We start from the raw sequence: 25,431 nt of genomic DNA on the forward strand, positions 1-25,431 counted from the left end.
TTTATTTTCTTCTCCACTAAGTTCCTTGAAAAAATATCCCGCCCAGATTCCTGAACCTCATGTTGTTTCAGTTATTCCTCATCTCACTGTAGTCTGATTTATGTTCACATCATTTCATAGAAGCTGCTGCAGCAGGGGTCACCAGTGACTTCATAAGTGACAAAGTCAAAGGGCCTTGTTTAATCTGATTTTATTTTTTCTCTTACTAGAGTTCAGCCCTGCAGACCATTCCTTTAGGTCATCCTTTCCTCTCTCTTGAGCTCCAGGCTCTTTTGCTAATGTTCATGTTGTTTCTTTTTTCTGTTGTGACTTTCCTCCTGTCTTTCCTTTCTTGGTTAACTCCTACTCTCCTTGTAGACTCTGCTTAGATGTTATAATTTCTTGAAAGTTTTCTCTCACGTTCTTGGGCTGTGTGCAGTGCCCCTTTTTGTGGTCCCGTTGCTTTCGAGCATATGTCTGTCACTGAGCTGGCCACACTGTACTGAAATGATACATTTACATCTAGAAGAGGGTATCATCTAGAAGAGGATAAAAGCCAGTTTCACAGCACAGTGCATAGCACACACTACACAATTAATAAATACTTGTGGAACTAAATTATATTCTACTCCTCGTTTTCTTTCTTCCATCCTGACAGCTTGTTCTTCTTTTCTTCTCTTTGTTTCTTTCACTTTGGTCCTTAACATTAGAGTTTAGCAGGATCATAGTCTTTGCTCTATTTTCTTATTCTGCTTACGTTTCCTGGATAATCTCCAAGCAGTTTATATTTGAGGATCATTAATTAAATCATGGCTTCTAAATCCCCTTTTTATATCTGCCTTTCCTGCTGAGTACTAACCTATTGTTAGACATCTCTGAATAGTCTGTGCACATCTTATGCCCAAGATGACATGAACTGAGTTCTGTATCTCCACCCCACCCTGCAAACCATATTTCCTTCAGTGCACTCTGTGTTTCTGTTAATGTTACCTCCATTCATGTAGTAATGCAAACTGAGAATCTGCAAGTGATTCTTAAGTTCATTTTCCTTGCATCTCACACTCTGCTGGTCATTACAGTTTGTTGAATCTACTTATTCAGTACTTATCAAAAGTGTCCTCTTTTTTCCATGCCTCTTGACATGTATTCAAGGCTGATGTTCAGCTCATGCACAAATATGTCATGTTGACTGATGTCCATTCTATGTTTTGGCTTCTGATATGATGTGTGCCTATACATTCCAGTTACATATTTCAGGTTATCATTAGATACACTCCTGTCTTAATATTGATAAAACAACAGACAGAAAATCAGTGAAGATGTAGAAAAACTTGACATCATCAACCAACAAGATTTAATTGACATTCATAGAAAACTATTCTCGATAGCAGCAGAATACACATTCTTTTTAAATGCCCACAGAATAATTACCAAGATAAACGAAAACCTGGGCCACGAAACAAACTTCAACTAATTTAAAAATATTTGAAGTCATGCAAAGTCCATTTTAAGACCACAGTATTTTCAAACTAAAAATTAAAAAGAGTTAACAGGAAAATCCCCAAACAATTGGAATCTAATCAATATACTTCTAAATAAATAATCCATAGGTCAAATAGGAAATATCCAGGAAAACACACACACACACACACACGCACCCCCCCACACACACACACACGTCTCTGGGTGTATATATCTCAAACTGATTGAAAGAGAAAGTACATCATATAAAATTTTGGAGGACACAACTTAGGCAGTTCTGAGAGGGAAATTTATAGCACTAAATGGATATACTAGAAAAGAGGAAAACTCTCAAATCAAGAATATAAGCTCCTATCTCAAGATCCTAGGAAAAGAGGAACAAAATATACCTAAAACCAGGAAGGAATAATAAAGGTAAAAGCAGGAATCAATAACATTGAAAACATAAAAACATAGAAAATTAATGAAAAAAGAACTATTTCTTTGAAAAGATAAATAAAATGGACAAACCTCTACAAGCCTAGCAAAGAAAAGAGACAGAAGACACAAATTACCAGTACCACACGTGAGACAGTAGATATCACTAAAGACCCTGCAGACATCAAAAGTGTAATAGGGGAATACTATGAGAAATTCAACACACATAAATTTGACAACTTAGATGAAGATGAAGTAGACTAATTCCTCAAAAACCATAAACTCACCAAATGAGAAATAAATTACTAGAATAGCCTTATTACTATTAAGAAAATCCAATATGTAATTAAATAGACTCCCAACAAGAAATCTCCAGACACAGATGGTTTTACTGGAAAATTCTACCAATGTTTAAAATAGAAGAGGAGGCAGGGGGCTGTTTGGTATTTCTGTATTCCGTGTGCCATCTACTAATGTTTAAGGGAGAATCAATACCATTTCTGCACAGTCTCTTTCAGAAAATAGAAGAGGAGGGAACACTCTCCTAATCATTTAATGAAGCTTGTATTGCCCTAATAACAAGTCAACGACAAAAAAAAATACTACAAACGAATGTCCTTCATAAACATATAGATACAAGAATTCTTGACAAAATATTAGCAAATATTTTGAATTCAACAATTCAGCAATCTATAAAATGAATTATACACTGTGACCAAGTGGAATTTATTCCAGAGTAACAAGGCTGCTTCAATATCTGAAAATTAATCAAGGTAATCTACCATATTAATAGGCTACAGAAAAATTATATAATCATATTAATTGATGTAGAAAAAGTTGTTTAATAAATTCAACATTCATTCATAATGAAGAGCTATCAGAAAACTAGTAATTGAAAGGAACTTCCTCAACCTGACAAAAGATCACCTATGAAAAAACCTGCTGCTAATATCATACCTAATCATAAAAGCCTGATTGTTTCTCCTCTGTTGTTCAGAAACAAGGCAAGTATTTCCACTCTCACCCTCTATTCAACATACCTGTGGAAGTTCTAGCTCATTTAATAAAGAAGTATAGGGAAGCTGGGCGCGGTGGCTCATGCCTGTAATCCCAGCACTTTGGGAGGTCGAGGCGGGCGGATCATGAGGTCAGGAGTTCAAGGTCAGCCTGGCCAATATGGTGAAACCCCATCTCTACTAAAAATACAAAAATTAGCCAGGCATGGTGGTGCGCACCTATAGTCCCAGCTACTCGGGAGGCTGAGGCAGGAGAATCGCTTGAACCCAGGAGGTGGAAGTTGCAATGAGCCAAGATCACAACACTGCACTCCAGCCTGGGCAACAGAGAAAGACTCCCTCTCAAAAAATAAATAAATAAATAAATATAAACAGAAATATAGAGGAAGAAAAGGCATACACACCAGAAGGGTAGAAATAAAATTGTGTTTATTTGCAGATGGCATGATTATTTGCATAAACGATTACAGAATACACACACACACACACACACACACACACACACACACACACACACACACACAAATCCCGTAACTAATAAGTGAGTTCAACCCAGTCTCAGGATACAAGATTAACATACAAATATTCATTGTGTCTCTATAAATCAGCAATGGCCACATATGGCCATAAAGGGCATCACGAAGGATCCTTGTAGAGATGAACTGGTTTGTATCTTGACTGTATCAATATTCTGATTGTGATAACATATTGTAGTTTTGCAGTTTTTACACCTGGGGAAAACTGGTTAAAGGGTACACGGTATATCTCTGTATTACTTCTTACAACTGCATGTAAATCTGCTTATTTTCCTGATAATTACATTTTCAAACAAATTCATAAAACTACCTCATTAAAACAAACAACAACAAAAATCTCTAATCCCTTATCTCCTGACAGCTACAACATTCTCTCTTTAAGGCCTTGTCTACACTCAACAGCTTCAACAGCAATTGGAGAAGATTGCAGAGTAAGTTCCTGATTAAGAAATGGAATTTACTCTGCAATCTTCTCCAATTGCTGTCACCATCATTCCATAGCTACAGCTTTTCCTAACATCCCCAGTCATCTCTACTTTTCCAAAGTCAATGGGCATTTTCAGTCTTCACTGTGCTTGACTTCTCAGCATTTGAAAGTGTTGGCCATTTGCTCCATCCTAATCATTCTCTTTCCTTCCAAGGTACAACATGCTCCTGTCTAATGTACCACATGCTCCTGTTTCCCTGCAGTTATTCTTATGCTCATTCCTGTCCCAGGAACATTGCCTGAAATATATGCTACTTGTCTGTTAGATTTCAGCTGGTGTCACTTCCTCAGGGAAGCCCTCCTTGACCTCCCTGATTAGGTCAAATCCCTTTATCATGGTCTTTTAGCACATTGCATTTTCCCTTGGTGGTTTGTATAAAAGTTGCAGATTCATATTAGTCTTTAGGCTCCTTTGATGTGTTTGTTTGCCCTTCTTTCCTGTAACTCTACTAAGGAAGGAGTCATCTGAGTTTGTGTCCACCATCAATTCTCAGCTCCTTGCCTTAATGACACATATTCAGTATTCAATACATATTTGTTAAATAAATGCCTGAATGACAATATCAGAAGAAAACTTGATTTATACGTAAAGATTTTTTCTATCAATGAGTAAGAGTAATTTAAATTTTCTTTTTTTTACAACAGGACTGCATGAGCAACTTATATAAGTCAGGTTATATGTTTTATAGACAGAGATTTACTTTTATCCGTGGAATTGGACACATTTAAATACAGAACACCTGTATTTAAGTAGTTTATTTTCTGAGAGGGAAATTTATAGCACTAAATAGATACATTAGAAAAGAGGAAAACACTCAAATCAAGAATATAAGCTCCTATCTCAAGAACCTAGGAAAAGAGGAACAAAATATACCCAAAACCAGGAAAGAATAATAAAGTTACCAAATAATAAAGGAATAAGTCAGGATATATGTTTTATAGACAGAGATTTACTGTTATCAATGGAATTGGACATATTTAAATACAAAACACCTGGCCGGCTCAGTCAGGGCAGTATGAGATGTTTAAAGTATGCAATTCTTGAAGGAAAATTGGATTGACCAGTTAAAATATGGAAGCCAATTCTGAATAATTTAGTCTTTACTTTTGAGAGGAAAAAATTGAATGGTACTTCTTTAGAAATCTACTTCATTAATAGAGCACTGATTCCAATAGATCTAACCCTAACCGTGTATGAACAAGAACGGATATTTGGTAGGATGGTTTTGCCAAAGAGAAGGGATAAAACACAAGCAATCTTTTCACATAGGAATGCAATGTATAAACAAATTTAGCTAACAGCCTAGTGTGTATGTGCATTCATGTGTGTGTGATGGCAAATGGTGATTATACAGAGATATGCTCCCTTGCCTCTCTCTTCTCTCTAGTATTTCTTCCCTTTACCAGACTGTCATCTGCAGAATCAAAATCCAACACATTTCTCTAAGGCAAATAAATCTTTCCATGTCCTGCCTTCTCCTTATCTTTGCTGTCTACCAATGTGCAAAAGTGTGTGTTGTACACATATTTCAATTTCATGATACAGTAAGCCCAGGCTTCCACAATGACAGTGGTGTGGTTAAGCAAGAAATGAGATTACTGTTCCTTGGCTAGAATATTACGTAGGTCTAAAATGGAATGTTAGTAGTTACTGTTTCTCCTTAAATCCGGCTTGAGAGTAAGCCATAAACTGGTTGGTATAATTGGTCTTGATATAGCAGTTGTCATTTTTATGTAATAACAGTCTTCTTTTCCAGTCAAGGGATATAAGTTTGCTCTCATTTTACATTTGTTTGTATTTCACATATGGTATACATCACAGCAACAAGCCTTTTCAATAAATTCTTCAGTATGTTTACTAGATTAGCGAGGGCAGATGGCCATTTGTTAATAATTCAACAATTAACTTTGAAGGTATATGCCATACTCTGCCTTCTCAGGCAATAAATTGAATTAGAGAAAGTTGAGGATTTAAAATTCTGAATGATGGTACAAGAGTATGGTCACTGGACTAGAAATACTAACATATGTGTGGTTATCTTGCTCTGCCTTTATGTACCTATATGACTTAAGCAAATTAATTAAACCTCTTTGGTAGTTCATTTTTTAATCATTAAAATGAGAGGGTTGACACATACTGTCTCAATTTTCACTTTTGTGAATCTTCTTCACTTTAATTGGTTTTCTTGAATAAATATATTATTTGGTAACTTATTTTATTTTTTAACTCTGGAATTTATTCCAATTTGTTTTCATAGTTAGGGAATGCTGATTCTTCAAATATATTTACTGAAGAAAACTTTCACTTTAAATTAGTGAACACTTTTAGTGTTTGAGAGGAAGCATACTAGTTAAGGCTGCCATGGTATGATTTCTGACACTTCTGTTTATTAATTGTTTGGCCTCAAGCTGCTTTACTGCTTTCTGCCTTAGTCTTCTGAACTCTAATTATCAGTAGTAATAATACCTATGGCATTCAATTGGTTAATCTGTGAATAAATATTTAGAATAATTCCCACGATATAATAGTGTAATCAGTTCTGGATATTATAAGCTATAGTTATTATTCAAAAACACAAATGTATTATTTCCCAGAATAGAATTCTAATATATAAACACTAAACATAAATTCTCCTGTAATCCAGTCACTTAAATGCTTGAATATTACTCCACATTTCTTCTTTCAAAGTCTGTTTGTCCTCATAACATTGAAGAATTCAAATCAGAGCACTAGAGGCAGCTCCCTTTGGAGCCCATTAATTCTCCTCTCAGCACCAAGAAAAAAGAAATCAGCACACAGGGATGTGTTGATTCAGCTACTACCAATTTTGAAGAATGAGCAGAAGATGTAGAAGAAAACTCGGTGGTCTCTCCCCTTGTAGATCTATCCTTTAAGTGTAGGACTTGTGAGTTAAATAAAAGTGAACTCGAAGGCTTTAATCAATGAATAACACAGAGAATTCCCTGGCTCACCATTACCAAGCATTTTAATGTTTCACTTCTATTTTTTTGATGGGCATTATCATTACTAGTTTTTCAACTTTGCATAAAAGTTTGAAAACTTCATAGTATTCAGCTTGATAATCTCTTACTGAATGCTTTTTCTTAAATTCATAGACAGAATGGAGAGTTTAGATAACCCTAATGTCACAGGACCCTTGGGATGTTGCTTTTCCAGCCAGAAGCCTCTGCAGCTGGTGATGCTTTGTCTTGAGTTTTACTTGAGCCTGCTGGGCTCTCTCTGCCCACTTGTCCTGGCAGGCTGTGCTCAGCTTGTCCTACTGGCCTGGATCCCATGCCTGCCAAGGGCAAGCCAGGACCAAAATGGCAAGGGGTGTGTGAGCATGCAAGCATGGGGTCCAGCCACTGCACACAGTCAGGCACACTGGTTGTTAATGCTGGTTGGGCAGCTCCAGGAGCCACTACGGACCTGTGTCTGGATGAGGGAAACATGGTGGCACATGGAAGCTTGGAGATGCCAGGAACTGCAGAGCCCCAAAAAGTTTGTCACAGCCCTGGCTTGGGGAGCCCCCAGGTCTGGGCTGCTCAAAGGGCCACAGCCCTTCTCTCCTTCTTGTTACCCATAACATGACAAGCAGGGACGGGGGCCGTGTTTTAGCCCTGTTTGTGCTATAGCTCTTTCAGTTCAGCCATTTGGTGAATCCTGAGTTCTTGTCCCATGTCAAGGATGCACGAGTATGCAGACAACTGGAGGGTGAGCAAGGCAAAGAGGTGCTTTAATTGAGCAACAGTACAGGTCTCTGAAGACATGAAGTGGATAGGTCCTGTCCACAGGCAAGAGGAGACCTGGAGAGGGTAGCTCCTATCTGGAGGCAGGTCATCCCAATATCTGTGCAGCTTGCAGCTGAGAGGACACCTAGAGTGGGTAGTTCCTATTGGCAGGCAAGTCATCCCATTGAGTCTGCAGCCCTCTGGAATGGATAACTCCTATCTGCAGGCAAGCTGTCCCTCAACTCTGTGAGTCTGGCTGAGTCTGGGGTTTTTATGGGCTTCAGAAGGGAGAAAGTGCATGCTGATTGGCCTATTAGCAGCCATGGATGACCTGGAAAAAGCACCATAAGTTCTCACTCTGGGTCTGGGACCCCACCCAGAACTGACAGCCCTGCTCTCAGGTTTCAGGCTGTCCCTGCCTTGAAGGTGGGGATTCACTGGGGACCCACCCCTTTCCACCCAGAAGCCTGTCTACTTCCTGCTGTCATTAACATGTTGTCCATGGCACCCTGGCTGTCCATGCTGAGGGGCACCTGCAGGCATGCGCTGAACCATCCTTAGCCCCCTTTGATCCCCCTCCTGTGCTCGTTGACACCCAGAGTTCAGAGGGGGCCAAGGAGGTAGGGGGCTGGCATGTTTGCAGTGCCCTGAGTGTGCACACACTCGGCTGTGTTGTGACATCACCTGGACAGGGCCACAACTTTGCTATGAAATCAGAGCAGGCACCAGGAGCAGGGAGAGGCCATGCAGCAGGAGCAGGCACTTCCAAGCCTGTGTGGGGACAGGGGCTTCCTGGGCCTCCGAGAGCACAGGGATGGCTGGGTGGCTGCAGCTGTGGCCTGGAGGGCTGGGATCCTATCCCACCAGCTTGGAAAGTTGTCTCCACAGTAACCATTCCAGATGGGCCACTGCTGCTGCCACTAACCTTTCTTTATAGAATGATTGGTATAGAAATGAACTCTGTAGTCTTTATATTTGTTTAGTAATCAAATGGGATAGTGTAGTTGAAAGTAGTTCAAACGTTTCAAAAATATTATTTTTTTTATAAAGTCCAATCATATGTTACATAAAAATATTTTGGTCAATGATAGACCACATATACATTGTGGTCCCATAAGATTATAATGGAGCTGGAAATTTCCTATCATCATAATGTTGTCGCACATTGCATTTCTCACGTTTGTGATGCTGGTATAAACAAACCTACTGTGCTGCCAATGGTGTAAAAGTATAACACATGCAATTATGTGCAGCACATTAATACTTGATAATGATAACAAACGACTGTGGCTGGTTTGTATATTTACTATACTATACCTTTTATCTTTATTTTAGAGCGTACTCCTACATATTAAAAAAGGTTAACTCTAAAACAGTCTTAGACAGATCCTTCAGGTGGTATTCCAGAAGAAGTCATTATTGTCATAGGAGATGACAGCTCCATGCTTGCCCTAGTAGAGCTTCCAGTGGGACAAATTGTGGAGATGGAAGACAGTGATACCAATAATCCTGATCCTGTGTGTAGGCCTAGGCTAATGTGTATGTTTGTGTCTTAGTTTTTAAACAAAAAAGTTTAAAGTTTTTTAAAAATTGAAATTTTTAAAATGGAAAAAACTTATAGAATGAACATGTAAACAAAGAAAATAATTTTGTTCAGCTGTACAATGTGTTTGTCTTTTAAGCTGTGTTATTACAAGTCAAAAATTTAAAAAACTAAAACATTTATAAAGTAAAATAGTTACAGTAAGCTAAGTTTAATTTAGTATTGGAGAAATAAAACTACTTCTTTAGAAATTTAGTGTAGCTTAAGTGTGCAGTGTTTATACAATATGTAGTATTGTACAGTAATGTCCTACACCTTCATATTCATTCACCACTCACTCACTGACTCACACAAAGCAACTCCTAGTTCTATAAGCTCCATTTCTAGTAAGTGCCCTATATAGGTGTAGCATTTTTTATCTTTTATACCATATTTTTACTGTTATTTTTCTATGCTTAAACATGTTTAGGTACATAGTCACTTACCATTGTGATACAATTGTCTACAGTATTCAGTACAGTAACATGCAGTACAGATATGTAGCCTTGGAGTAAGAGGCAATACCATATAGCCTCAGTGTGTGGTAGGCTTCACCATCTAGGTTTGTATAAATACACTCTGTGAGGTTTTCACAATGCTAAAATCACCTAAAGATACATATGTCAGAACGTATTCTCATCATCAAGCAACACGTGATTGTACATTTTATACATGTGTAAATAAGAGTAATCATTATCATTTTATATGTGTGGACTAAAACTTTAAGCCATTTCCAAATATGCAAGTCTCATATTTGAAAATATTGAGGGTAGGAACTACTCGCAAGTTATTTTTTGCATTTAATACTCTTGCTAAATTATCCCCAAAGTATCTTCAATGAACATCTCAATTCTGTATTTCCCTGTATCTGTAATCTCCACTAAGTCATCCTATACTGTATTTTTCACATGTACACCTTCTGAATACTTAACCCCTCCCAGGCTTCATTTTCACAGTGTAATTTTACCTACATGGATGTAGTTATCTTCTCTTTGCAAGAATTTTGTATTTTTATTTATATTAACCAGTTTAATTTGTTTATTCCTTTTTCAAGGACAGGGATTTGCTTCTTTTAAAGACAGAAATATGCTATTTCCTTTTAAAACAAGTAGCCATGATTCTGCTAACTAGTATATTCAACTGGACACATCATAGTCCTTTTCTTCCCTTCATGTAATGGGAAATAACATTTAAAAAAATCTAGTATATAGCAATCTGCCTTCTGTGTATATAGAATGAGAAAAATGATGACTCAGCTATTACTCTGATTCAGGCTATATAATTTGATCTTCCCAATTGGAAAAGATTATAAAGCTGATGCTAGCATCTTTTAGATTTTTCCCATGACTAGTTGTTAAAAAATATTTATTTTTGAGTTCCTTTTTCCCTTTATGTACGTCTATGTTTTATGTTGGAGCTAGCAAGCTCAGTTATTGTCATAGCTCCATCAACAATATTTACTAATGTCTATTGTCAGCTCCAAATCATGCTAGAAGGTGATGGGGAAGCAGAATAAATATCAGATATGGCCTTCCACCAAAGGCTCTGACAATATATTCAAGGAATTAAGATTAATATAAAGTACAGAGGCAGGGCGCAGTGGCTCATGCCTGTAATCCCAGCACTTCGGGAGGCCAAGGCAGGCAGATCATGAGGTCAGGAGATCGAGACCATCCTGGCTAACACAGTGAAACTCCGTCTCTACTAAAATACAAAAAAATTAGCCAGGCGTGGTGGTGGGCACCTGTAGTCCCAGCTACTTGGGAGGCTGAGGAAGGAGAATGGTGTGAACCTGGGAGGTGGAGTTCGCAGTGAACCAAGATTGCACCACTGCACTTGCAGCCTGGTGACAGAGCGAGACTCTGTCTCAAAAAAAAAAAAAAAAAGATTAATATAAAGTACAGAAAGCAAACAAATCAAGACACACCTAACAAACTCTTACACTGTGTAGAAGATGACAATTTATTTGTAAACTACATGGTGTCATCACCTATGATAAATACTCTACATTTAACTCTTGCATGCTGGCTCAAAAATCTGCACTAGGTTTTTAAGGGATGTTTGCAACTAGTAGATAGGAAGAACTTTGTGAATGAGACAATAACAATTAATAATTATTATTATTGATTGAGTGCTGAGTGATCAGAACTCTTCTAAGCACTTTTTATACATTGTTTTAATTATAAGTACAAACTCATGATGTAGATATTTTAAGTACCCCATTTACAGCTGTAGAAACTAAGAACAGAGACCGCAAATAAATTTGCCAGTGACACAATGGGGCTGGATCTGGGATTTGAAACAAGCTTCTCTGGATTCAAAAGCAGGATTCCCTTGCCATAATCTGGAGAGGGACAATTGGGAAGTCCAACTGGACTTGGATTGTTGTGTAGTCCAAGATATGTGGCCAGGACTAGAATATCAGTGATCAGAATATTGAGAAAGAGGTTAGGGTGTCAGGTGGCTATTGTAAGAGATGAAAAGGGAGCTGAAAATGGCTCTGATGTCTTCAGCTAGGACAACCAATATAATGGCAGTTATCAACGGAAGTACTACAGTAGGAGGAACAACTGGTGGAGAGGGAAGCAATACTTTTTGTTTTGATAATACTGAGTTTGAAGGTTGTTCTCAGATGTTTGTATGACATTGTGAAGTAAGATTTGATCAAGTTACCCAGGTGAAGATTGAGAACAGAAACTTAGGAAATTCTTGAGGCTGAGGAAGAGAAACTATATAAACTGAGAGTTAGAAATTGGAGTCAACAGGAGAATCAGAAAAGCAAAGTGTACTAAAGAAGGGTGACGAGAAGGTTTTTCAGAGGATGAGGATCAACAGTGCCAAGTGCTACAGAGAAAAGACTAATAAGACAACTGAAGAGCACTTTGGTGATCAGGGTATCATTAGCCCCTTTCATAAGGGCAATTTCACGGGAAAGTTTGTTGTTTCATTTTTGACATGGAGAAATCTGAGCATGTTTGAAAGTTGTTTTGGACAAAGAATTGGATGTTATGGAGGGACCAGGTTTTGTGCAACCTCAGGTTGAATCGTAGTATGCATATGGAATAGCCACACTTCACTTCCTGGGCAGAAGTCTGGCAGTGTGATTAAGCAAGAACCCATTTAATTTCTCTGCTTGCAGCAAAGTCTCATTAATCACACTGAATAAGAAAAACCTTAATTTGTCCCTCCAGTACAGGATGGCAGAGTGACTGCACATCCACATGAAATAACTTAGAGATGAAAACAGTCCTGCTAGAAGCAATGAGCTACGAGCTGTATACTAGGGGTAAATGCTCTCTGTGACTACTGAGAATGTTAAATATGTCAGAGTCCCTAATTTGCTCAGCACTGCATCTGCAGAATTAGCAGTTTCCGTTCTCTGCTTCATTTACTTGACATTAATACTTCCAAAGGTAAACATTTTTTAAAGGGGATTAGATAGACTCTTATCTGCTAGATAGAAACAATGGCTTATTCATTGGGGGTTGGCTTCATTATAAGACCCCAAATTGTCAACTCTCAGAGCTAGGAAAGGACGAGAGAAGAACCAAACCAAAAGGATAGATCTAGACCATTTAGGATACACACCCTGCCCTAGTTTGTTTTATGCTGCTATAACAATACAACAGACGGGGTAATTTATATAGAACAGAAATTTATTTCTGAAATATATAGAACAGAAATATATTCTGTTCTATACAGTTGTGTAGGCTGTGACATTCAAGATCAAGATGCTGGAAGGTTCTGTCTCTTGTTCCAAGATGGTGCCTTGTTTCTGTGTCCTCCAGAGAGGAGGACCGTGTATCTGCACATGGCAGAAGAACAGAAGGACAAAAGAGAACAAACTCACTCCCACAAACCCTTTGTTTTAGCACCATTTGTCCATTCATGAAAGCAGAGCCCTCCTAACCTAAGCATCTTCCAAAAGGCCCCACCTTCCAACACTGTTGCACTTGGGATTCAATTTTCAACACATGAATTTTGGGAGGCATGTTTCAGACCTTAGTACATATGTATCTTCAAAAATAATAGATTTATAGATATTTGTGTCTTGGAGCTTTAGCCATGGAGAAGTCTCACCTTCTCAGGCCTGGACACAGAGTTGTATCCTTAATTGAAGAAAGGAAATGACTCAAGCCTGAGGAATTGCAACTATGTGGGACCTACCACAAGGAGATAGTGAAGAGGGATTGTCAAAATAGCAAACTGATAGAAAGTATTAATCTGAACCATGTGACATTGCTGATATTTGCTTTGACTTATGAAAATGGTGATTCCATATGATTAAAGTAATGGGGAGTGGGGAAAGAAGACAGGTTGGTTGGAGACCTCAGATTGACCAATAAATTGTTGGTTCTTTGAGAATATTTATAACTCTTTAATAGAAGTGCATTAAAAGGGTAGTCTTGGCAATTTACCTATCTTGTGGAACAGAAAATGAAGGGATGTTATGGTCTCTACATGACCATCTGCAGTCTTGCTTCCTCCAAGCTGTTTCTGAGACCAATAGAAAATCTTTAAGGAGCATTTTGTGTTTTGAGAGGCTTTCATATACTTCGACAATTTTTGTTTATAGACGCTTATTAGAATCCCATAGAAGCTATTGACTCCTCTTCCACAGGAAAATGAACATATGTACATACCTTAATTTAATTTCAGAATATCCATGAACTCCTCTGAAGTTCGGGTCAGGAACTCCGTATCTATGAAATTAACATATAATCTTCTCAAGTAGTGATACAACCAACAAAAACACTGGATGAGAGTGATACTCTTTAAAGGTCTCTGGGTAATACATAAAGAGCTTCTGGGTCAGAGCTAATCCTTCCATCTTTGGAGAAAGGTCAGTTGTACTCAGGATACTATGTCCTATAAATCATGACATTTATGTCCAGTCTAGAGTCTGGTTTATAGGGCAAGGCATAAATAATTAAGGACAGTGAAGCATTTCTCCCCAGTAATTTCCCCTGTATGTGGTCATAATCAGATTTCAGTTATCATTATATTCACTTGTTAACACTTGGATTTAGCTCATTTATTTATAACAAATGGAGAAAATTAGAAACAGCTAGTGTTACATTCTAGGCTCATCCATTAGGGCAACCAGGCAGGTTGGTATTGAAAAATAGCCTTGTCTGAGATAATGTCTATCGAAGGACCATGTATCAGTTCTAAATCCTGGCCGCGGATTAGAATCACTTGGCTGCAGATTAGAATAACTAAAACACAACAGTGCTCAGCCCAAATCAAGGCCAATTGAATCAGAATCTCTGGAAGTGTGACCAGACATTGGTTTCATTCAAAATCATCCCAAGAAGTTCTACTGTACATTTAGGGTTAGTAACCACTGGATTTGAGTAATGTTAGATGGTGGTGTGAATAAGAGGAGAAAGGCAAGATGGCAGCCTATCCTTACAGGTGAGGCCTACAGAATGATAGTACATCTCTAGCAAGTAAGAATCAAGGAAGTCAGTCTGATCTGAATCAGATTGTATTTATAAGTAAGTTTTCAATTATTAAAGGAGCATCTGCCATAACACAAAGTCCTTCATCTGAGGATCTTAAGGCATAGGACAATTATCCCATTTGGCTTTAAAGCAACATAATGTTTTGAAAATTGGAACAAAATAATGTGAGTTATAGAGAAAGGGGCATTGAGAAAGAAAAGGCCCATTTTTGAAGAGATTGTACACCCTCTTTTTTCATATTTTAAAACTTATGAAAGGGAAATTGGAAACCTCACCATCCCCTGTTCCAGTTTTACAATTTATCTCCCTTGAAGGTTGTCAATCTTATATGTTGTGATAGTTAATTCATATATGAGCAATGTATTTTATTGTTTTTTAATACAAATGGAATTGTACAAATGCTATGCATACTATTCTGCATTTTAATTTTTTTTCACTAAATAGTATATCCTGGATAATTGCTTATGTTTTAACAAGTTTTAAGTTTAAATGTTGCTGTCCCAAGCACTCATCCCTTGATAAAGACACATGACCTATAGTAGAAACTCAACAAATGCTATTTCTAGTTTTATCACTCTCCTGAAATAAACAAAACAACTCTCTGCATCACCTATCTGCTGAAATAAAATTTGCTACTAGTCGATAAAGGATGCTGCTGTCTTCACCTTAGAACTGCTGTGGAAACATGCCTTGGGTGACATTTCTCAAAAGTAGTGCTCAGAAAGAGACTAAATGTATTTCTAATCCTGCCACAAAAAAAGAGGCAAAACTGCAGTTGACTCAAAAAGTTTTATATCAGTGTCTGGGAAATCACAAGTAGTCTTAACCTCAAGACCTGAAGAAATGGAATCATAGGATTAATCATAGGATTAATAATAAAGCAAATTTTTCACCCAAAGATTTAACTCGAGTGTTTAATTATAATTTTATTTTGCTAAGTGGTTGTATTTCACTGCTTTCCTGTGTTGAAAACTTAACCTCAGTAGCAAATATGTGAGAAGGTGAGACAGTAACTGGTTTTCTAACTGGGGCCTTGTCATCTACAATACATATTAATACAATGAATCATAACTGGTAGAAAAGTATATATGGATGTTAACATTAAGGCATTTTGGTAACTGTTTTGGTTTCTGTGCTTTGTACCATTGTTAGCCACATTATAAATCTTGCTAATATTAGCAACTGATGTTTTATAAATCTCTGAGGTTAAATTTTATAATTTCTAACAGCTGAAAGCTTAGAATTTTGGCTTCGTCATTGTAGACATCCCTTTCTGCCTTTATTATCTAGGAAGCAACTAATAATGTAGACTTAGTTTGGGAGAAAGGAATTAAATAAACAACTGGTAACCACATTGATTTGAGTTTGAGGAGCTTTAAAGTTGGTATTTTTGGCTGCATTATTGCTTTTGGTGTGTATGTTGTTTGTTTAAAATCCCTGTATTCTTAGAATCTTCTTATTTTTAAATTGAATATTGTCTGGGTTATTTCCCCTTACTGAAAACCAAGTTCTGGAATCAATGTCTTTTTCTTTAGGCAGTTCAGTATGCTTAGTGTGTTACTGGCTACCTTTAAAAAGCATTGTGAAGAGATTTTATTGCTTATGTGTGCATGCTTGTCTATGTGTGTGTGCGTGTACATGAAGGCAGGAGAGAATTTTAAACAAAATAAATAAGCCATTGAGCCACTTTTATTTACCGTTAATAATAAAAGATTCTTACAGGCTTTGCTTCAGCTTTCTGAAGCTACTAGTGGTGGTAGGTACTGAGAACATATAAGTCCTCTGTTTATTACTGCATTCTTTCTGTTTATTGGACACATATAGCTTGCAGCATATATTATGCAATTTCTAATAATATTATCCCATACACATGAGAATGTATGTTCCGTTAAAGCAGGACCTTATCCGGCTTATTGACAAAATCGTTCCCAGAATATTTATTAAATAAATAAATATACCAGTGTTGCTCACTTTATTATTATTTGTTTGTATGTAAACAACAGTTTCTGATGAAAGATCTTGTTCTATGCTGCATTATATTACCTGAGGTGTTTACATTATTCAGGGCTTAATATATATGTTAATCATCAGACTATTTTTGAAACAGGTAATTTCCTTAATATCATAATTGTTTTAATTTAATTTGACATTGAATAGAAGGTCTTAAGAAAGAAAAAACTAAAGTATATAAATATTAAGTTAATTTTAAATAGGAAAACATTTTATTCATAACATTGAATTATCTTCTGGGGAATGGACAATAAAACACAAAGCAATTGAAATTTTTCTATGTTCAATTAACTTATGAAAGAACATTGTGGGATTTTATGAATCGCTTCTTTACTATTCTAATAGTAATGCTACATTATCATGATTTTTATAATCCATAAGTATAATATTGATGAAAATTAGTTTGGTACAGAGTCAGACTTGCAATAGAAGTTAAAATCCTATATTATAAAAAGTATGATGTAGTTTTTTTACTAATACAGTCATATATTACTTAACAATGGAGATATGTTCTGAGAAATGTATCCTTAGGAGATTTTATCACTTTGTGTACATCATAGAGTATACTTACACAAACCTAGTGGTATAGCCTACTACATAGCTGGACTACATGGTATAGTCTATTGCTCCAAGGCTACAAACCTGTACAACATGTTACTGTGTTGAATACTGCAAGCAATTGTAACACAGTGGTATTTGTATAGCTAAATATATCTAAATATAGAAAAAGCGCAGTAAAACTATGGTATCACGCCTGTAATCCCAGCACTTTGAGAGGCCGAAAGCAGGCAGATTGCCTGAGTTCAGAAGTTCAAGACCAGCCTGGCTAACATGGTGAAACCTAGTCTCTACTAAAAAGACAAAAACTAGCTGGGCATGGTGGCAGGTTCTATAATCTCAGGTACTCGGGAAGCTGAGGCAGGAGAATCCCTTGAATCCGGGAGGCAGAGGTTGCAGTGAGCCAAGATCCTGCCACTGCACTCCAGCCTGATAGTAAGGCTCTGTCCGCCCCCCCCCAAAAAAAAAAAAAGGCCCTGGTGATCCATGCCCTTTTTTTTAGTGTAACAATGGACTGCTAAGACACTCGCTGTTTTAAAACAGCAGACAAAATTTTGCCTATCACAGCAAGTTTACAGTGATGTGTGCCTGCTGTATGAGCACATCCCAGCACAGTTATTCTGTCCCTGGAATCCTTAATTCTTTAGGGGCTGTCTCATCTGCTGTAGTATTTCGGGCATGCACCTGTGTCTTTCTGGCGTGCACCTGTAGTCCCAGCTACTCGGGAGGCTGAGGCAGGAGAATTGCTTCAACCCAGGAGGTCGAGGTTGTAGTAAGCCAAGATTGCACCACTGCACTCCAGCCTCCACGACAGAGCAAGACACTGTCTCAAAAACCACCAAAACAAAGCAAAAAAATATGATGTCATAATTATCTAAAACATTGCTATATGGTATAGGACTGTATTTTCAATATTTGATCTGCATTTATTATCATTAAACATAAGAAATTGGAGGCACTGTAAAATACTGTGTCCTCCTTGTAGGTGATCTTACATGGTATATCATTTTAATTATGATATTAATATCACCCTTTAATGAGTGATTATTTTCTCATGACACTGGCACTGTTGTGGAATTCAATTTCAGTTGGCTATAAAATATCTTTCTTCAGTGGAGGTTAAATTATCCTACCTTATTATCCCAGTGCCTTTAGCTTATTGAGAAAATATTGGCAAAATGATTTATTCTTATTTAGCAGGCAAGTAAATGGAAGCATAGACAGGGTAAGTCAGTTGCACAAGGTCAATTAATAAATCATTTTCACTTGGGTGAGATCACGTTTTCTAAGGCACTGTGTCATACTTGAACTGATCAGTGCCTGAGACATATCAAAAATGTAAAACTAAAATGTTTACCTTGTTTGTGAGAAAGAATAAAGTTGTAGACTCATTTCAGACTGATGTACTAAAGCCTTCAAAATTTGTGAGTGAAATTATGTACATGTGTTGCCAGGCTGTATTTTGCAGCTTTTTATATTATTTGCATGTGTTGATTTGTATGAAGAGTAATGAAATAATTTGAAATAGTGCTTTAGACTAAACAGTTGTGATAATAAAAATGAATTTCCAGCTGCAGGAAATACTTCTTTGGTATTAAAAGAGCAAAATAGAAAGCAATAGAACATAAAACAGATTGAAATAGTTTTTTTTTTAAGAAAAGAGGAACATAATTACACTAAATAATATTAAAGAAAACCATTTAAAAATAATTAAAAAAAATAGTGTCCTATCAATGATCTAATCAATGAGTATTGAATCTAAATTATTGGACAACTATCTTATACCTCACTTATAGTCCATTCCTTTTTCTAAATTAAGAAAAAATTAATAGGTCTAACTGTCATGATATCATCATTTTTTTGTTGTTCCCTATTTGGGGACATTGTTGAGTTTGCTACTAGCAAATCCTTTGCTCTTTTTACCTTAGTTCAGTGTTTCCTAAATGTCATTTACAGAGTTTCATGGGAAACAGAGATCGAGAATTTAATCATGGAGGTTGAGGAAATATTAGATACAGTTACCCTTCTCGTAGAAATTAGTAATACATCTTAACCCTTTTAAGGTTTCAAGAAATGATCTAAGATTAAAACACCCTGTTGCCATTTGTTTGCCTCCAACTTCCACAAAAGGAATTTGGATATATATATATCCAAGACATTTATTAACATTCCAGGCATCTTGCTTTAGAAACACAGGAAGAGGTAGCAGTGATGAGGATTGATTATGGAAGAAGGGGATGTAGCTTGGCCAAGATAGGTTTTATGAGTTAATTAGAATGTTTGGAGAGTTAATGACTTATTTCAGTAACTTGCCTATTTTCCACTTTTCGGAAACATCAACTAAACCTTTCTTTGTCTTTTGAATTGTATGGCTTGCCAAATTGTGAGATTTTTATGCATGATTTTCCATTGAACATAAACAATGTTATTTTGAGTCTGTGGAAAACATGCACTTTGGCACATCTTATTGGATTATTTTTAATTCATAGGAGTTACTTTTCTTGGAGTGAGACATTTAACTGAAAAGGTCATTGCTCAGGAATCACTGCTTTTTCAGATTTTTCTTTTTTCTCAAATGTTTTGAGAAATACTGTTGTCATTTTTAATAGTGATCATGAAAAATACATTAAAGTTCAAAATTCATGACAACCATATATAGTTTTTTTGGCAAATACAAGAATGTTTTATATTCTTAATTTGAATGTGATATGTATTTTTAATTCTTTATTTTTCAAAACTTGATGAAGAAAAAATTGTAATTTGAAAGGTTTTAGGATACTAAAATGGAACAAACAGTCTCTCTTATGCCTGGGTATTTGGTCTGCTTTATTTATGATAGAACATGGAAATATTTTAAAACTAAGATTTGTTGAAAACCCCTTATTATTAATATTGTTGTGTTAAATGTATAACTATTGAACTGTCAGTGAAATATGAGACATTTTACCCAGTGACATTTTAAATGAATCTCATTGTAGGGGAAGCCTGTGGGAACACCAGATGCTGGCGCTTATTTCCGTGTGCTTGCAGAGCATGGAGTAGCTGCCTTGTTTACAGCACCAACTGCAATTAGAGCAATCCGTCAACAGGACCCTGGGGCAGCTTTGGGGAAGCAGTACTCTCTGACAAGGTGACGTTGGGATGCACAAGGCAAATGACATTAGAAAGTGCAATCAAAATGAATAAGTGAACATTACATTTTTTTCTGGTACTGGAATACTCTTATAGGAAGAGCCAAAAGATTCAGAGAGTTATTAAGAACAACTTGTCTAAATATAATTTTGAAATAGTTGGAATTTTAACTCTGCTTAGAGATTTTAAAATATTATATCATGTTAATTTCAGTTCAAATATTATGAAAATATTTCTTTTTAAAATCACTCTTGTTATATTTTCCTTAAAAGGTAAAATGCCAATTCTGACTTAAAATGCACAGATAGATGGATACAGATATACTAGCATCTGCCTTTTGAAAATAGAAGTATGGGTTAAATGAAGGGGCAATATTTGAATGCATGTATACAGATAAAATGTGAAAAATTATAGTCCAAATTAAATATATTTAAAAAGTGAAGAACAAAGAGACTTAGGTAAACACAGAATAATAGTGGGAGACATCAGGACCACACTGACAGTATTCAATAGATGACTGAGGCAGAAAACTAACAAAGATATTTGGGACTCCACACTCAATCAAATGGACCTGACAGACATCCACAGAACACTCCACCCAACAACAACAGAATATTCATTCTTCTCATCTGCATATGAGAAATACTCTAAAATCGACCATGTGCTCAGCCATAAAGCAATTCTCAACAAATTAAAAAAACTTACCATTGACACTCTCAGACCACAATGAAATAAAAATAGAGATTAATATCAAGAAGCTCTCTGAAAATCATTCAATTACACGGAAATTAAACAATCTGCTCCTGGGTGACTTTTGGGTAAACAATGAAATTAAGGTAGAAATCAAGAAATCCTTTGAACTGAATGAAAACAAATGTACAATATACCAGATTATCTGGGTCATAACTAATGTAGTGATAAGAGGAAACTTTATAGAACTACATGCCCATAAAAAAGTTAGAAAAATCTCAAATTAACAATGTAATGTCACACCCCGAGGAACTAGAAAAACCAGAGCAGACCAATCCCAAAGCTAGCAGACAAAAGAAATCAACCAAATTAGATCTGAACTGAAAAAAATTTAGATGCTAAAAAACCATATGAAAGATCAACAAAACCAAAAGTTGAGTTTTTAAAGAATAAAAATCTTGATAGGCCACTAGCTAGACTATTTAAAAAAGAGAGAAGATCCAAATAAACACAATCAGAAATGACAAAGGGAACATTAGCATTGATTCAACAGAAATGTAAAAAATCCTGAGACAATTACAAATACCTCTATGCACACAAAGTAGAAAACCTAGAAGAAATGGATAAATTTCTGAAAACATACAATGTCTTGAGATTGAACCAAGAGGCTGGGTGCTGTGGCTCATGCCTGTAATCTCAGCACACTGGGAGGCCGAGGCAGGTGGATCACGCAGTCGAGACCAACCTGGCCAATATGATGAAACCCCATCTCTATTAAAAATACAAAAATTAGCCAGGTGTGGTGATGTGGGCCTGGCCTGTAGTCCCACCTACTTGGGAGGCTGAGGCAGGAGAATTGCTTGAACCCAGGAGGCGGAGGTTGCAGTGAGCCAAGATCGCACCACTGCACTCCAGCCTGGCAACAGAGTGAGACTCCATTAAAAAAAATAATAATAGTAATACAAAAATAAAAAAAAATTGAGCCCAGAAGAAATTGAAACCTTAATGAACCAATAAGGAGTTCTGAAAATGAATCAGTAATAAAAAAAACCTACCAACCAGAAAAAGCCCTGGATGAGATGAATTCACAGGTGAATTCTACCAACATAAAGAAGAGCTGGTACCAAACCTACTGAAACTATTTCAAAAAGTTGAGGGGGAGGGATTCCTTCCTAACTCATTCTATAAGGCAAGCATCATTCTGATACCAAACTCTGGCAGAGATGCAATGAAAAAAGAACTTTAGGCCAGTATTCCTAATGAACATAGATGCAAAAATTCTCAACAAAATACCAGCAAACTGAAACGAGCAGCACATCAAAAAGCTAATCCACCATGATCAAGTAGGCTTTACTCCTGGAATGCAAGGTTGGTTCAACATATGCAAATCACTAAATATGAGTCATCACATAAAAATAACTAAAAACAAAAGCTGTGTGATTATCTCAATAGATAAAGAAAATGATATAAATAAAATTTAGTATCCCTTCATTTTAAAACCCCAAACAAGGCATCAAAGGAACATACCTCAAAATAATAAGACTCATCTATAACAAATCTAAGCCAACAATGTACTGAACAGGGAAAAGCTGGATGGATTTCCCTTGTAAACCACAACAAAACAAGGATGTCCACTCTCACCACTCCTATTCAACATAGTTCTGGAAGTCCTTGACAAAGTAATCAGTCAAGAGAAAATAAAAAAAGGCATCCAGAAGGAAAAGAGGAAGTCAAACTATCTCTCTTTGCAGATAATATGATTCTATACTTAGAAAACCCTATAGTCTCTGCCCAAAGGCTCCTAGATCTGATAAACAAGTTCAGTAAAGTTTCAAGATCCAAAATCAAGAGCTTCTGCACAGCAAAAGAAACTACCATCACAGTGAACAGGCAACCTACAAAATGGGAGAAAATTTTCACAACCTACTCATCTGACAAAGGGCTAATATCCAGAATCTACAATGAACTCAAACAAATTTACAAGAAAAAAACAAACAACCCCATCAAAAAGTGGGCAAAGGACATGAACAGACATGTCTCAAAAGAAGACATTTATGCAGCCAAAAAACACATGAAAAAATGCTCACCATCACTGGCCATCAGAGAAATGCAAATCAAAACCACAGTGAGATACTATCTCACACCAGTTAGAATGGCAATCATTAAAAAGTCAGGAAACAAGAGGTGCTGGAGAGGATGTGGAGAAATAGGAACACTTTTACACTGTTGGTGGGACTGTAAACTAGTTCAACCATTATGAAAGTCAGTGTGGCGATTCCTCAGGGATCTAGAACTTGAAATACCATTTGACCCAGCCATCCCATTACTGGGTATATACCCAAAGGATTATAAACCATGCTGCTATAAAGACACATGCACACGTATGTTTATTGCGGCACTATTCACAATAGCAAAGACTTGGAACCAACCCAAATGTCCAAAAATGATAGACTGGATTAAGAAAATGTGGCACATATACACCATGGAATACTATGCAGCCGTAAAAATGATGAGTTCATGTCCTTTGTAGGGACATGGATGAAATTGGAAATCATCATTCTCAGTAAACTATCTCAAGGACAAAAAACCAAACACCGCATGTTCTCACTCATAGGTGGGAATTGAAAAATGAGAACACATGGACACAGGAAGGGGAGCATCACACTCTGGGGACTGTTGTGGGATGGGGGAAGGGGGGAGGGATAGCATTAGGAGATATACCTAATGCTAAATGACGAGTTAATGGGTCCAGCACACCAGCATGACACATGTATACATATGTAACTAACCTGCACAATGTGCACATGTACCCTAAAACTTAAAGTATAATAATAATAAAATAAAATAAAAACATTTCTATACACCAATTATATCCAAGCTGAGAACCAAATAAAAAACGTCATCCCATTCACATTAGCAATGAAAAGAATAAAATACCTAGGAATACACCTACAGGTAGGTGAAAAATCTCTACAATTGGAATTACAGAACACTACTGATAGAAATTAGTGATGACACAAATAAATGGAAAAGCATTCCATGCTCATGATTAGGAAGAATCAATATTGTAAAAATGGTCATACTGTCTAAAGCAATTTACAGATTAAATGATATTCCTATCAAGTTACCAATGACACTTTTCACAGAAGTAGAAAAAAACTATTCTAAAATTCATATGGAACCAAAAAGAGCTCAAATAGCCAAAGCAATTTGAAACAAAAAGAACGAAGCCAGAGGCATTATACTACCTGACTTCAAACTATACTACAAGGCTACATTAACTAAAATGGCATAGTACTGCCTCTGAAATAGACACATAGACCAGAGGAACAGGTTAGAGAACCCAGAAATAAAGCTACAGATGTACCACCATCTAATCTTTGACAAAGTTAACAATAACAAGCAATTGAGAAAGGACTCCATTCAATAAATGGAGCTAGGATAACTGGCTAGCCATATGCGTGAGGTTAAAACCAGTCCCCTTCCTTTCACCATATACAAAAATCAACTCATCATGAATAAAAGACTTAAATATAAAACCTAAAACTATAAAAACCCTAGAAGAATTTATACAAAATACCATTCTGGACATAGGCCCTGGCAAAGATTTCATGATGAAGACTCCAAAAGTAATTGCCAAAGGAAAAAAAAAGAAAAAGAAAAAAAACACAAAAAAAACCCCAAAAACTGACAAGTGCGATTAAACTAAAAAGCTTCAGGACAGCAAAAGAAACTATCAACAGAGTAAACAGACAACGTAGAGTATGGGAGACAATATCTGCCAACTACACATCAGAGAAAGATCTAATATCTGCAATATATAAGGAGCTTAAAGAATTCAACAAACAAAAACCAAACAACCCCATTAAGAAATGGGCTCACGCTTGTAATCCCAGCACTTTGGGAGGCCGAGGTGGGCAGATCACGAGGTCAGGAGATCGAGACCCCGATGAAACCCCATCTCTACTGAAAATATAAAAAATTAGCCAGGCGTGTTGGTGGGTGCCTGTAATCCCAGCTACTCGGAGAGGCTGAGGCAGGAGAATGGCGTGAACCCGGGAGGTGGAGCTTGCAGTGAGCTGAGATCGCGCCACTGCACTCCAGCACTCCAGCCTGGGTGACAGAGCGAGACTCCGTCTCAAAAAAAAAAAAAAAGAAAAAAAAAAAAGGGCAAAGTACATTGTATTAGTCCATTCTCACACTGTATAAAGAAATACCTGAGACTAGGTCATTTATAAAGAGAAGACGTTTAATTGGCTCATGGTTTTGCAGGCTGTAAAGGAAGCATGATGCTGTCATCTGCTCAGCTTCTGAGAAGGCCTCAGGAAACTTGGCAAAGACA

At 36.8% G+C, this 25,431-nt stretch overlaps 1 protein-coding gene across 2 annotated transcripts in view; it reads left to right on the forward strand.

Moving 5' to 3' along the window:
• The window catches only part of ACSS3 (acyl-CoA synthetase short chain family member 3), a 184,791-nt gene that overhangs the window by 77,452 nt on the left and 81,908 nt on the right, over positions 1-25,431 (forward strand). For both annotated transcript variants that reach the window (XM_008964068.5, XM_003811658.7), the window contains one exon: positions 20,246-20,397. In XM_008964068.5, coding sequence (XP_008962316.1) covers positions 20,246-20,397 — 152 coding nt within the window. The remainder of the gene's footprint in view (positions 1-20,245; positions 20,398-25,431) is intronic.

The sequence above is a fragment of the Pan paniscus genome, chromosome 10 (assembly GCF_029289425.2).
Source record: "Pan paniscus chromosome 10, NHGRI_mPanPan1-v2.0_pri, whole genome shotgun sequence".
NCBI lineage: Eukaryota > Metazoa > Chordata > Mammalia > Primates > Hominidae > Pan > Pan paniscus.